Source organism: Mustelus asterias, chromosome 8 (assembly GCF_964213995.1).
Source record: "Mustelus asterias chromosome 8, sMusAst1.hap1.1, whole genome shotgun sequence".
Lineage (NCBI taxonomy): Eukaryota > Metazoa > Chordata > Chondrichthyes > Carcharhiniformes > Triakidae > Mustelus > Mustelus asterias.
In genome coordinates, this window is record NC_135808.1 from 69790550 (window position 1) to 69806053 (window position 15504).

The following is a 15504-nucleotide window of genomic DNA, read 5'->3' on the forward strand; positions in this document are numbered from 1 at the left end:
TCTTATGTTCTTATGTTCTTATGTAACTCTCTCAATTATGCAACAGTGTTTATGATTTTAAATGTAAATCCAAAATTACTACATATACAGTAAATAGGAATAATTAACTGCAAACAGGGTGATCTCACGCATCTCAAAATTTGTCCTGTCCTTCAAAATGATAATTTTCATCCAAAAACTGATGCAACAGAGACCAATTTCCTTTTCGATGAATTCTCACTTTGGAGAAAAATATTGTTCATAATAAATTTGGTAACTAAGAAAAAAAGAGCAAAATCTTGGTGAATGAAGGGAAAAATAAGTAAATAATTAAAGTATGTGCATCTTAAGCGAATGTTATAAAATCATAGATTTGTTACAGGACAGATGGAGGCCATTCAACCCTTTACGTCCATGCTGGCTCTCAGCAAGAGCAACTCAATGAGTCCACCCCTGCGCTCCTCACCCTCACCACCCTCTCCCCATAGCACTGCAAATTGTTGTTCTTCAGGCACCCTTTAGAAACCCCAGAATTGAATCTGACTTTACTACACTTTCAGGCAGAGATAACTTTTATACGGAGGAATCTTCCAGAACTGGCAGGGTTGTTGGTGGCAGGATAGGAAGTGAGCAACACTTCTGCTTGGGGACAGGACGGTTAGTGACTCTTGACCCATGTGGTGGCCAACTATTTAGCTATGCATAGTCGAGGAGCCTGGTAGATCATGTGGTGGGGGTAGACTAGAAGTTAAAGCCCTACCACTGCCTCACGAGGTTGAAAGTCCAGGTGCCATATATGAAGATCACCCAGAGAGGCATTCATTCCTTGCAGGCCAGGAGCATCTGTCCTTGAGGAGGCTGCCATGCTCCTTAATTTTTGAAAATATGACCTTTCAACTTTCAACTGACTGGAAATTTTGCAATTTGAACTGAGGCAATGTAAGCTATCTAAAAATGCAAGTCCACATTCCAAGGTGAAGTTGAGAAATAAACAAATAACCCTCAGGCGGATGTGAAGTGAGAGACATTTCCCATAAGCAAGGCATCCATCAAGATTCTGCCTAAGAAAGAGACAATGGACACAATCTCATCTGTTCGTTACGCCAGATAATCAGCATGGCGGTCCAGGAAGATAACGTGTGAGGCCAAAAATTTGCATCTTCCCGGCCCTGTTATGCAGGCAAGAACGGCTTTACACCCTTTTTGGATGCATAGGATTGACTTAATTTAAATACTGTTAACATATCTGGAACAGCTGCATCTGCCCTCCCGGCTGCTTCCCCCACTTGCTGGTGAGATGTCACGCCCGGGAGAATCAATACTGCTCTGCAGGAGCATAAACCAACCATGGGGGGTTGGGAGGAGGTCTCCCGGTTCACTGTCAGATCAGGAGGCCCAGCGCAACGGCGCCCAAGTGCTCTAAAACTGGCTTCCCCAGCGTACTTAGGCTCTGCCACACCCCCTGCCAGCATAAAGCTCCCAGCTGTTTAAAAAAAACTGAGGATTGCAATGCTGAGCTTGCCCAAAAAAGACAGGTGTGGAACATTCCGCTTTCACTCTTTTATGACACTTCGAATTTTTTTGGGAAGATTCTGCTCCTTAAAAATAAATATTCTTGCTATTGAAACAATGGTTGCCATAAACAGTCACACCTAAAATCTCTTGGAAATATGCAATGGATGAAGACTGCCCAGCCACGAGAGAGAGATTGCAAGTGACACAGGCGATGTTAAGAAAGTCTTCAGCAGAAGAAAGAGGCCGATGACTGCTGGCTTCCCCTCTTTTGGAAAAAGAGTGTTGAACTCATATTGGACACATATTGGATTCTATCTCTTTTTATTTGATACGTGTATGTTTGTGTGCTTGGGCCCAAATGACTGCATGAGGGCCAAATGTTTGATGTTGCATTTTTATTATTTTTCTCAGATAGTTGTTAATAAATTTGTTATTTTCTGACTTAAGAAAGCCTTGTTTGATTGGCTTCTTATTGCTGACAACCTAAATATTTAGATACATTTCGGTATGTCTGGATGTCTAGATCAATTCAGGACTGGATAAGGAAGAAGAGAAAGGCTTTTAGCAAGTTCAAAGGGATCAATTCAACTGTGGCCTTAGAGGAATATAGAAAGTGCAAGAGGGAAATTAAGAAAGCAATTAGAAGAGCAAAAAAGAGGCGTAAAAAAGGACTTGCATACAAAATTAGGACGAATCCTAAGATATTCTACAAATACATTAAGGGGAAGAGGTTAACCAGCGAAAGAGTAGGGGCCATTAGAGACCAAGGGAGCAATCTTGTTGAAGCTGCAGGACATTGGGAGTTAAATGAATACTTCTCATTGGTCTTCACTGAGGAAAAGGAGTACATAGGTACTGAATTCAGGAAAAAGGACCATGAGGACCTTAAGCAGTTTGACCTAGGAAGTGAGGAGGTATAGGAGGCTTTGATGGGCTTAAAAATGGACAAATCCCCAGATCTGGATGAATTAGGTGTTAACCTGGTGAAGCTACAACACAGGAGTACTTGCATGCCAAATAGCATTAGCAACAAGTGACACACGGAGCTAAGAGATCCTACAACCAGTGAATCAAATCTAAGCTCTGCAGTCCTGTCACATCCAGTCGTGAATGGGGTGGACAATTAAACAACTCACTGGAGGAGGAGTCTCCACAAATATCCCTATCCTCAGTGATGGAGGAGCCCAGCACACCAGTGCAACCGATCAGTCCAAAGATGTGCTGGTTAGGTGGATTGGCCATGCTAAATTTCCCCTTAGTGCTGGGGGACTAGCTAGAGTAAATGCATGGGGTTATGGGGATAGGGTTTGGGTGGAATTGTGGTCAGTGCTGACTCAATGGGCCAAATGGCCTCCTTCTGCACTGTAAGATTTTATGATCCTATGATAAGGCTGAAGCATTTGCAACTTATTTCAGCTGAGTGGATGATCTATCTTGCCTCCTCTGAAGATCCTCAGCATCACAGATGCCAGTCTTCAGTCAGTTCGATTCACTTCATGTGATATCAAGAAATGGCTGAAGGCATTGGATGCTGCAAAGGCTATGGACCTTGACAATATTCCAGCAATAGTACTGAAGACATGTGTTCCAGAACTTGCCAAGCCCCTAGCCAAGCTGTTCCAGTACAGCTACAACACTGGCATCTTACCGGCAATGTGGAAAATTGCCCAAGTATGACTTGTACACAAAAAGCAGGACGGATCCAACCCAGCCAATACCTTCCCATCAATCATCAGTAAAGTGATTGAAGGGGTCATCATCAGTGCTATCAAATAGCACTTGCTTCGCAATAACCTGCTCACTGACACTCAGTTTGGGTTCCACCTGAGCCACTCAGTTCATGACCTGATTATAGCCTTGGTTCAAAAATGGACAAAAGAGCTGAACTCCAGAGGTAAAGTAAGAGTGACTGCCCTTGACATCAAGGCAGCAATTGACAGAGTGTGACATCAAGCAGCCACAGCAAAACTGGAGTCAATGGGAATCAGGGAGAAAACTCTCTGCTGGTTGAAGTCATGCCAAGCACAAAGGGAGATGACTGTGGTTGTTGGAGCTCAAGTCATCTCAGTTCCATGACATTGTTGCAAGAGTTCCTCAGGATAGTGTCCTAGGCCCAACCATTTTCAGCTGCTTCATTTTTTTCCTTCATCACAAGGTCAGAAGTTGTACAATGTTCAGCACCATTCGTGGTGCTAATACTAAACAGATACTAAATAGTTTATGTCCAAATACAGTAAGATCTGGACAATATCCAGGCTTGGTCTGACAAGAGGCAAGTAACACTTCTGCCATAGAAGTTCAGGCAAGCACCATCTCCAACAAGAGAGAGTCTAACCATCACCCCTTGACATTCAATGGTATTAGCATTACTGAATCCCCCACTATCAACATTCTGGGGGTTACCATTGACCAGAAACTGAACTGGACTGATCATTTAAATATTGCGGCTACAAGAGCATGTCAGAGGCTGGGAATTCTGTGGTAAGTAACTCCCCAAAGCCTGTCCACCATCTACAAGGCAAAAGTCAGCAGTGTTATGGAATACTCTCTACTTGCCTGGATGAGTACAACTCCAACAACACTTGAGAAGCTTGACACCATCCAGGACGAAGCAGCCCATTTGATTGGCTCAACATCTACACACATCCACTCCCTCCACCACTGACGCACAGTGGCGGCAGTGTGTACCATCAAGAAAATGTACTGTAGGAATTCATAAATGATGTGGAGGTGCCGGCGTTGGACTGGGGTGGGCACAGTAAGAAGTTTCACAACACCAGGTTAAAGTCCAACAGGTTTATTTGGAATCACGAACTTTCAGAGCCCTGCTCCTTCCTCAGGTGAGTGGGCTACTCCCTGAGGAAGGAGCAGCACTCCGAAAGCTCATGATTCGAAATAAACCTATTGTACTTTAACCTGGTGTTGTGAGACTTCTTACAGAATTCACAAAGCCTCCTGAGCCAACACCTTTCAAACTCATGACCACTACCATCTGGAAGGACAAGGATAGCAGACACGTGAGAACACCATCACCCGGAAGTTCCTCTCCAAGCCACTTGTCATCCTGACTTGGAAATATATCACCGTTCCTTCACTGTTGCTGGGTCAAAATCCTGGAGCTCTGTCCCTAACAGCAGCATGGGTGTACCTACACTGCATGGGTGCAGCGGTTCAAGGAGGCAGCTCACTACCACCTTCGCAAGGGCAAATAAGGGATGGGCAATACAGGCTAGCTTAGTCACCAACGCCCACATCCCATGAGGATGCAGGTGCATTCAAACACAGATGGAGGTGTTCCAGGAAAATGCACCCTCACCCAAGGAGGCAGCCACAGAACTTGCCATGTACGACCTGGACCAAACCTGCACAGATAGAGAGATTGGAGTTTTCAGTAATCAAATGAGGATGCCTCCAGCCTGGTGCTGATAGACACACACAGTAGCAGCTGAAATACTGCTCAGAAAAGGGATTGTGCATAACAATCAGCTTTTCCTTTTTGTTTTCCACTGCAGGTCCTCACAACAAGTCAAAGAGTAAGGCCCTGAAGCATAGCCAATTCCACTCCCTCCCGTCTCACTGTGACTGTCCCGTCCACCATCCAGTACCCTTAGTTCAATTCCCAGGGTCTCACCGTTGACAATATGGCCCCACCCTTTAGAACAATATATCTTCATCCAGTCCTGTATGGAAAGACACACCTCCCCTACAACAGGACCACAACCATCACACTGGGCCCTCCCCTCCCCCACACATCCTTGCCAGGACTGACACTGAATAAATATTGGAAAATTCTGTCCGAGGAGCGTGACTTCAATCCACAACCTGTTGACCTGGAGGGTGAGCACCGAGTCAAGGCCAACACCATAAATAAAATACGTGTCCATCATATCACATTGCCTCATTTAAGAAACCGCGCTTCAGATTTTAGGCTATCCACCAGTAACATCGTGGAAAACAAGTTTAATTGTATAAACATGATAAATAATAGGTCCACTGAAAATTATAATTGTAATTATGATTATCCTTTCTGTCCAAATGTAATGCATGTTTAAAATATATGGGTTAATGCTCATGCTAATGTAACACTAGTCATTATGTCCAGGCTCTTATTTATAAGTAAAACTAAGTGATCTTTTATTATAAATCATAAATGACTTATTTCTTTAGAATGGATGCTGGTCTGACATGAAACCCCAGTAAGTTGGTCTCTACTTACTTAGGAGCACAGAATTTGCTTGTTTTAGGGATGATATGGTGGGAGAAACTGGGCTCTGGTGAGGTGGAGGGAGTGTTGGATGGGGCCATACAATATATATACATTTCAAAATATGATGAGTTGTGTTCCCATCCTAGAAAATTATTTGTCTCACTATGACAGGCAATGTACAATCTTAAAGTTATTAAAGGAATCACTATGCGGTGGAAATATATTTGAGACTCTGATAGAATAAATACAGGATAATAGGTGGCTGACAGTGAGGTACAAGGCAGTAATTCAATTGAATGATTCCGTTGTCATAAACTATGAGATCAACCTTTAGCAGTTTCTGAACATCAGCAGAACTACTCAGTTGAACTCATGGCTCATGTTTTTCTATAATACATGAATTAGATGTTCACTTCATCATATTACTTTTTTATGGCATTAGAAGCTGAATTTTGCCACCTTAGTTTTTAAACGTGTCCTCAATATAGAGTTGAGTGTGGTGCACCTTGCTGTTCAATCTTCTGCAAGGCATCTAATTAAGAACCAGCCCGTGGGATCGCTGCCCAATTAGGGATGGAGGGCGAGTTGAGGAGGTGGGTGGAGGCTAAATTAGTGTGTGGGATTTAAAGGGCAGCTGACAGTCTTCACTGTCACTGCACTGCGAGTATTGCTAGGCTGAAAGGCACAAAAGAGGGTCGAACTAAATGAATGCAAGATGAGGCTAAAGGAGCCGGCAACTATTTCTGCACCAGGAGCATTATCGGTGGCCGCAATCTTAATGAGATATTACTGGAATGCTAAATATCTGTCTCTGGATGACCAGGTTTGCTACTTTCCCCATTTAGCATTCAGATTGTATGTCACTTTCATGCCGCTCTCAGCAACGACTGGACACTCACTTGCTATGTGGGTGCTATGCATTGTTAGTACAATTCCACTGTCATGTGGAATAATGTCTGGTAATCAACTCACTAATAAAGTTCGATTAGCTTCCTGCTGCTACCAAGCCGGTTGCCGACATCGCATACAACCTGCATATGGCAAAAATGGGAAGAATCGGCAACAAAGCGGAGAATTGGCCCACTGCCTTTTTACCCCAATATTCCTAGCTCATCTCGCTCCTAAATCTGCTTTCAAGGGCCTGGGAAAATGTCTGGCTATGAGGCAGATGTACTAAACATGGTACAGATGAAGGGGAATAAACTGATATTGGTTTAGACTAAACAATGGAGTTCAAGGCACACTAGTTTGAAAACTCATTGATGATTTGTATACCTCATTAAAATCTATAATTAGGAACAGGGAGTCGACCATCCAGCCTGTTTGAGCCTGTTCTGTATCTTACCCTCACTGACCAGACTCATTCACTAATATCACTTGAACCATTATGCAACAACATCTATTGATCTCAATCTTGAAACTTTCAATTGATTCAGCATATGCAGCCTCTTAGGACAGCAAGTTCTGGGTTTCCACTACCGTTTCAGACAATGCTTTTGGATTTTACTTTTAAATGAGGTACCTCTAATTCACCACATACCGCCCCCACACCATTTGTGTTACCTTAAATCATTTTTTCCTCCTGTTTATTTAGCACTCCTTTAAATGCATCTGTATTATTTGTCTCAAACAATCCTTCACATTCTAACCACTTTCTGGATAAATAGGTTTCTCTTGAATTCTCTATAGGGGCCAGAATTCTCCAATGTTGTATGTCCCATCTCACTACCGGTGAGAACAGAGAATTTGGCACACAGCCAAATCTCCATTCACAGCAGCGGAGACCGGAGAATCCCAGCCATGGACAAGGTCAGAGAATCCCGGCCAGGATTTGTTGGTAGGTACTTTATATTTATGACACCTATATTTGGACTTAGCCCACACAAATGACTTGCGTTCAGCTTAGATTTCAAGGGGTTAACTTTGCAGGGGCAGCAGGTTGAGGGATGATGTCCATCAGATGTGGCTAACTTCAAGAAAAGTTAGTTGAAATGTTTCAGTGATCATTCAAACCAATGAGGTCATGATAACTTAATTTATTTGAGATCAGCAGGGTGCCAGGCTGACGTTCAAACTCCTGGAATCAGAACTAATAAGATGAAAAATGCCAAGGTGGGGTCAGTCATGGCCAGTGAATACTGGGAGAAGGTTGGTCTTGTTCTGAGCTGGCAATTAAGATGCAGCAACTCAGTTTTCTGAGCCAGAAGCTGGTTCGAAGGGAAATGTAACAAAAAGTGAATATTCACTATGTCTACCCTACTAAATAACCCCACAGATCTCCATTGTGTCATCCTTTCAACTTTCTCTCTTCTTCATCCAAAATAATGACACCAACCTAATGCTGTTGATTCGTGTTTGCTCTTTATGACGGTGAAGCTGGAAGCAATATCACCGTGGGTGCCATTTTACCCACCAATTAAATTTAACCAAAATAGTTCCAAACTCTTTGTTGCCATTTTGATTTCTTTTAATGAGGTCAAAATAGGGCTAATGAAGTCTTTCAGCCAATGTTTCTCAGACAGTCCATTATATCGATGGGACCTTTGAGAGGAAGTGCAATTTTGGAATAAAATAGATCTCAGTTGACATTTGTGGCTGAAAATGGCGCTTTAGCCTGACTGCTGTTTTCTATGCTGAATAATCGATGAAATATTCACTTTTTGTGACATTCTCTTTTGAGTTAACTTCTGGCTCAGAAAACTGAGTGGCTGCATCTTAATTTTCAGCTTTGGACAAGACCAGTCTTCGAGTGTTTACTGGCTGTGACTGACACCGAGCATGGCACTTTCTCATCTTCTTATTAATTATGATTCCAGGAGGTTGAATGTTACCCTGCAAACTGCTGACCTCAAATAAATCTAGTTATCTCAACTCGAATTAGGCTTGAATGATCATTGAAACATCGTAACTAACTTTTCTTGAAGTACACCCCATCTGAATCTTAATGTACATCATCCCTCAACCCCGTTGCCCTGCAAAGTTAACACCTTGAGAACAAAATTGGACTCGTGTCGATGTTCTGATGTATCGCACTAACATGTTCCTGTGGTGGCGTAAGAAGTAATCCCAAAAAGTGACTGGGGTAGATTTTGTCTTTCGTCTCTGACTGGTAAATGGCAGCGGAATGGTCGCTCAATATACATCCTCCCCCGATCTTCCTTCCTTCATGAACGTAAACTTCTGAGAGGTTGGCTTAGTTCGCAAAATGAGTATTTGCACTGAACTATTTTGCAACATTTATGGCAATATTTTCAGCAGGTGATGACTGGGTAGTCCTCCAATTAGGACAATACGATTGTACCCTTTCCAAAATCTTTAACCAGATGTAATTCTTAATGTGTAGTGAATCATCAGATCTCAATCAGAGCAGTAGCATTACTTTGGTCTCAGAATTTCCAGATTCTAAGAAAAGAAAATGAGCAAGGGCCTGTTCGTGTGGCCAAGTGGCCAACAGCCTAAGCAACTAGGCCTAACATAAAATTGGACACTTTAGATTAATACACAGCTAAACAACTTCTGCAAGCAAAAAGGCTTGATGGAATGCGGACAAGGCTACCACTGGTCAAAAGCCAACAGGGACCAGCCCAGATCTGTCTTGCATATTGAACAGAAGTGCTCGGCATTAACAATGGGAGAATCTTTATGACCAAAAACCCATCAAGAAATACTCAGCCAGAAGAATAGAAAAAGACATTGGGGGCAATCGTTCTGACCTTGAAGGATGCAAAGCTGATTTAAATATTAATAAGATGCTTTGCACGTCAGTAACATGCCCGGTACAGCAATTTCCAGTCCCCCGGATGTTTTTCCCCTCGTCGGTGAGAAGTCTTGCTGACAATAATCACGCATGGTCCCGATCAACAGGGACCAGATGTGATGGGCATGCCGGGGGATTTGGAGACCATTGAAGCCCCCAGGTAGTCAGAGGCATAGCCAGATAATGCCATGTGGTAGCGTCAGCCTGGCAGTGCACACCAGGCACCCTGGCACTGCCCACAGAGCACCTTGGCACTGCCCAGCCAGCACCATAATTATGCTGGGCAGTGCCAACGGGGTGGGGTCTGAGCGGGAGTGACACTATGACGGGGGGGCCTTGATTGAGAAGGGGGGCGGGGAGCTCTGCAGAGGGGGAGGCAAGTGGGATAGCTCTGCGGGGGGGGGGGGGGGGGTGAGGCAATGTGAGTGACCGGCAACGGTAGGCGGCAAGGGGCTGATCAACAATGGGGGAGGGGGAGGCAAGGGAATAATCGACAACAGTGGGGAAACAAGGGACTGATTGGCAACGGGGTCGGGGGGGGGGGGGGGGGGGCAAGGGGGGGGGGAGTTAAGGTGGTGTGATCGGCAAAGGGGAGGGAAGGGGTGTGTGTAGGGGCTTGATGTGGAAGGTGTGAGCTGCAGAGGCAATTATGGTGGGAGAACTCATCAGGAGGGTCCCGATGCTCCAATGCCAGCGATCTTTGTCACCATTGGGGGCTTACACTACCGCCAATGATGGCGGGAGAGAGGTGGCGCGCAATGTTCATTGGGAGGGTGGCAAAACATCTCCCTGGGAAATCAGGGCGCATGCAGAACGGAGCCCTGAACATTCTGGAGTCCTGCGAGCTTAGGCTCTGCCCCCAGAATGAAACACTCTGGTTTTCAGACTTTTATGCCACTTAAATTTTCTGGGAAGATTGCACCCATTATTGTGTATTCCCCAGTTTTGGCCAGACTCTCTGCTATTAACCATATCTTGAAAGGGTATATGTGCATTTAGGATGACCCAGCCTAACCTTATTGAATGCTGTGAGCCCCGACCTGTGACCTCATTGGCTGAAAGCCAGAGAACATTCCAGAAGAACTCAGAGGGGGATAAATGCAAACATCCTCAGAAAATCCCCAGCGAAGACCCAACCAGCCTGCTGCAATCCGTGAGGACGGAAGAGGAGGTGTGAGATCCACCTTCATACCAAGGAAAACTTGAGTGTATCTGTCGATGCAAGCTCAGTGAATTGAATCTAACAGCCCAGTCAACTCCACGAGAACTGGTAATATATGTGCTTTTCAGGCAGTTAGCCTAGCTTAGGGCAAGTGAATTTATTGTGTAAGAGTTGTTTTAATAAAAACTATGTTTGAATCACAGTATTTTGCTGCTCTCAACATCAGGATACCTGGGTAAGCATGTTCTTGAATAATAACCTGGTCGAAATGTCTGTACAGAATATTTCACAGGCAACAATAAATGTCAGTGAGAATAGGCTTTGGCACAACTGTGACAATCTCCATGGTTAAGTAATTTAAATTAATATCCAAGATCACTAACCATAAGGTCATGGTACCAACAGGCTTTGGTCCCTCACAAAGAGCTATCTTCAAGACAGGAAGAGAATGTCAAAGGGAAGCTTGAATGGAGAGTTGTCTCTGGAGTTAAAATGAATAATGTAGCCTTGTGGAACATACTGGCAATTCGGAGTGTGAAAGTCAAACTTTTCACATTACTATAGACTATGGGTAGGATTTTCTGGCCTCACTTGCCCCGAAACTGCAAAGTCCTGCCCGAAGTCAATGGATCTTTCCATGATCTGCCCCTCGCCCTGATTCCGTTGGCATATGGGACAATAAAATTCACCCCAATATGTTGTGCTCAAAAGCTTTCAAAGTAGATTAATTTACCACTCTTACCCGTGACTTTATTGCTTCTAATGTACATGCTCTGCTGAATACTATCAATAAAAGAGCGTTCCAGCCCTTTGTGATGTATATAAATAAATACAGTATTAAATTATCCAATAAATAACATAAACATGTTTAGTTCTATAGCAGATTATTATGCACACAGTAACTATCATGATAATGTCTTAATGGAGTAGAGGAGCAATGCAACCTAGGGATATAGATTTACAAATCCTTAACTACAGTCTAAAAAGATTCATTTCCAGGGAAATAGAACTGTAAATCAAGGAAGCTATGTTCAACTTGTACATAACCATGGTTAGATCGCACTTAAGGAGCACTTTGCCGAGCTCTGGTCTCCCTAAAGGATATAGATGGACTGCAGAAGATGCAAAAAATATTTACAAAGATTATACCAGAACTGAGAGATTAGAATTTGCAGAGGTTCTTTTCTCCAGAAATGAGAAGGATGATGGGTGATCTAACAGAGGTCTTTAACATTAGAAGGGGCTTAATATTTTAGGCAGGGGAGAAGATATTTATACTCAGGATAATCAAAAATTAAAAGCCATTAATATGACAGTTACTAGTGAGTCCAATAAAGCGTTCAGGGAAAAGCCTCTTTATCCAAAGAGTGATTAATACGTGAAATTTGCTGCCACAGGAAATAGCTGAGGTAAAAAACACAAACACGTTTAAGGGGTAGCTAGGTACGTACATAAGGGAGAAAGGAATAAAAAATATGCAGATCGGGTGAGATGAAGTAGGCTGGAAGAGAGGTTGTGTGAAACATAAATTCTGGCATAGACCAGTTGGGCTGAATGGCCTATTTCTGCACATGCTGTAAACTTTTTGCAAAAACTAATATTAGCAACTAATAGATCTTACCATAACCTGTTGTTGAAAGGCCTAGATGTTTCATTCGCGTTTTTACTAGTTCAGCCAGTTCTTGTCTCTCTGACCTTTTGCATAACGTCATGCGCTGACGACTTATCCTTTCTGTTACTTTACTGGAGTGTTTTTGTGCTTTTCTGCTAAGCCGCCTTGCCCACTGCATGCTTTTACGCCTCAGTAAAGGATGATCTGACTGGTCACTGGATGTAGAGTTCCGGTGATAGTGATTGGTACAATAACCCATGTGGTCTTTGGTATCTTTCGTATCTTCCCAGTCCTCGACACTAATGGATACTTGAGACTGAAAGAGAATCAATATTTTAATAATAAACTTTAAACTGTATAATGTAACAGATACATCTCTACAGTTTTAAATGTATGTTAAATGTACATGTAGATCCTGGGAGTGTGCACCTAATTGCGTGGGTGAGATAAGGCTGGCTAATTTATCTGGGACCTTCAATAAAATAGGTAGGCTGCCAGCATTTTCCAATAGTCAACAGATAGCTGCTGAATTTGACTTCAAATTTTGGTAGGCAAGGGAGAAGATATTTACACTCAGGATAATCAAAAACTACAGGCCATTGATATACACACATTCCTCACACACAATTCCTTTCATATCTTGGGAGACATCATCCTTGGGAGGGTGCCCCGATCTCAAGGCAACCTTACACAGCTCCTCCATACTTGCCGGATAAAACCACCCCCGCTCACTGGCATCAGCACCCCTCACTCCCAGCCCAAGTGAGGAACACCCCATTATGGGGTCACTGAAGGCCTCCCTCAAGACAGTACCCCCTCCCCATTCCACCTTCCCCCTTTTCACTCCACCTTCTTTGGCAGTGTTAGGGGAGCAATACTGGGGATAGTGCCAAGGCATTACCCAGCTAATTCACCGACCACGTGAGGACTTCAATGGTCCTCCTCCCAGGTGGCCATCACAGCTGGTTTCTGTTTTTGGAAGTGACTGGCGCCAGGTTCCCGCTGCCCCGAGGGATGGAGAAACCCGGGAGGAGGGAGAATCCGGCTTCAAACCGACATAGCATATTTAAACAAGGTGTAAATATGCTGATCTGGTTGATACCCTTGCTGGGCAGGAACCAGATTACATCAGGGCATGAAGGCGGCAAAAATCCCAAAGGACATGGAACGCTATGGCGTCTCCCCCACGATTCTCCGACTCCAGCGCAATCTGCACATGAACACATGGAGCCAGCAAATCGCCCCCCTTTATTTCTAATGTTTACCCATACAAATGTAAATCTCTTAAGTCTACCTTTGGTTTCCTAAGTAAGAAGTCTCACAACACCAGGTTAAAGTCCAACAGGTTTATTTGTTATCACGATCCTTCGGAGAGCTGCTCCTGGTGTTGCGAGACTTCTTACTGTGCCCATCCCAATCCAACGCCGGCATCTCCGCATTTTGGTTTCCTAACAACAGTCAACAACCAAATTTGTACATCCAAATGTTGAAGTTACAGTCAAAACCTTGGCTGAGCATAGGAATTTCTATCCTTACTTGTCTTATCCCCTTTATTCTCTATTTTTGTTAAACAATTTTGTTACCTGTTTACAATATGAATAGAGGTTCAGAATAGATAAAATAGTCCAGATGGTTCCTCACCATGAGAAGATATATGCATATGGATCTTTTAATAAAATCAGTGGGCGGGCAGGTTGTGTGATAGTGAGAAAGGAGTGATGTTGGACGAACAACCCATTTTACACCTCTTTTTGTTTCCCTTGAAGTCAGTGGGAGCGATAAATGACAGATTGCTACTTTGTTAATACCTATTTTACACAATTATGTAAAACAATACCTAGCCCAAATATTTACTTTAAAAAAATCATAAACTGCCGACTCTGTTTACCAGATTGAATTAATGTCATCAGGTGAAACATAAAAGCCCAAAGATGTGCGAGTTAGGTGCATTGGCCATGCTCAATTGCCCCTTAGCATCCTGGGATACGTGGGTTAGTAGGGTAAATATGTGGTACTATGGGGATAGGGCCTGGGTGGGATTGTTGTCAGTGCAGACTCGATGGGCCGAATGGCCTCCTTCTGCACTGTAGGATTTCTATGATAACCACAATTTGCTGACTTTTGATGAGGAGAAATATAGGTTCGTCCAACATGTATACTCCTGATTATCATTTGGGAAACATTAATAACTTGAGAAGGAGGTGCCATTTTTAAAATATATTCCATTTTGCCTTGCACAATGTAAGCCATTTTTACCAGGGCGACAATTACACTGGAGTTTGAGTGATCTCCTTCCATCTCTTGCACCACACAACCCTAATTATTGTTTGACTGGTAGGTGGAGCAGATTAATAACAGGAGTTGCTAGAATTCATGCTGAACCAGTTGAAAATACAATCACTAATGTTTAATGTACTGGAAAGATTCGCAGACATTATTTCCTAAAGTCCAATCACTATTTTTCTCTTGTGAATCGCCAACTAAAGAAATTTATAACATGTGAGGCAGTCTTAATTTAGCTGCAGCCTAAAATAGACTTAACATTCCAAACATTTGGTTGGCAATAAAATAAATGTTTAGTCAACAATTTATGTATTGTATTATTCATATGTCAAACAATTATTTTATTATCTGCCACATTTGATGTATTATACACAAACATTTGAAGAATCATAACACCACGGAATAAATAAAGGTTCACGGCACATTTATTTTTTCGTTCTTTGCAATATTCAGTCAACCTTATCTCCACAGATTGATAACATCACCTTTATGTAACAGTGTTCTACTTTTATAGGACTTCAATCTAAAATTCATTTGATGTGAATTGTATCATCACTGTATTTTCAATTAAAGATGAGCATAATAAAAGCTTAAAAATATGCTTCTCTGGTGTTTCAATAATCCACAAGAATTGCATTCAGCACAATATCATGTCCACAGCTGTAGGAAAAATTTCTTAATCATACCTATCTCTTAAAGGGTAGATGGGCTGGGATCATTCATCAAATATATGTGAATAAAACATCACTGAAATGTTAATTTATAGCTATAAATGGAAATTAAACATTTTCTTCTTGCTCACAAATAAATTTATTGACTTTTCTAAAGGTAAAAAGTCTGTGCTCTCTTATTCATGGAGATCACCAAAGGCGAATGAGCACTGGCACCTAGCATTTGTAACTATGGCCTGGATCTTCCACAAAGTGGCAACCATTACTGCATCGGCACTCCACCTAAACTTTTCCCTGTACCACATTTCTTGCTGGGTC

The 15504-nt window shown here is 42.8% G+C and overlaps 1 protein-coding gene across 3 annotated transcripts in view; it reads right to left on the reverse strand.

Moving 5' to 3' along the window:
- kcnt2a (potassium channel, subfamily T, member 2a) overlaps nucleotides 1-15504 on the reverse strand; it is a 743558-nt gene that overhangs the window by 76981 nt on the left and 651073 nt on the right. For all 3 annotated transcript variants that reach the window (XM_078218141.1, XM_078218140.1, XM_078218139.1), the window contains one exon: nucleotides 12242-12548. In XM_078218141.1, the coding sequence (XP_078074267.1) occupies nucleotides 12242-12548 (307 nt within the window). The remainder of the gene's footprint in view (nucleotides 1-12241; nucleotides 12549-15504) is intronic.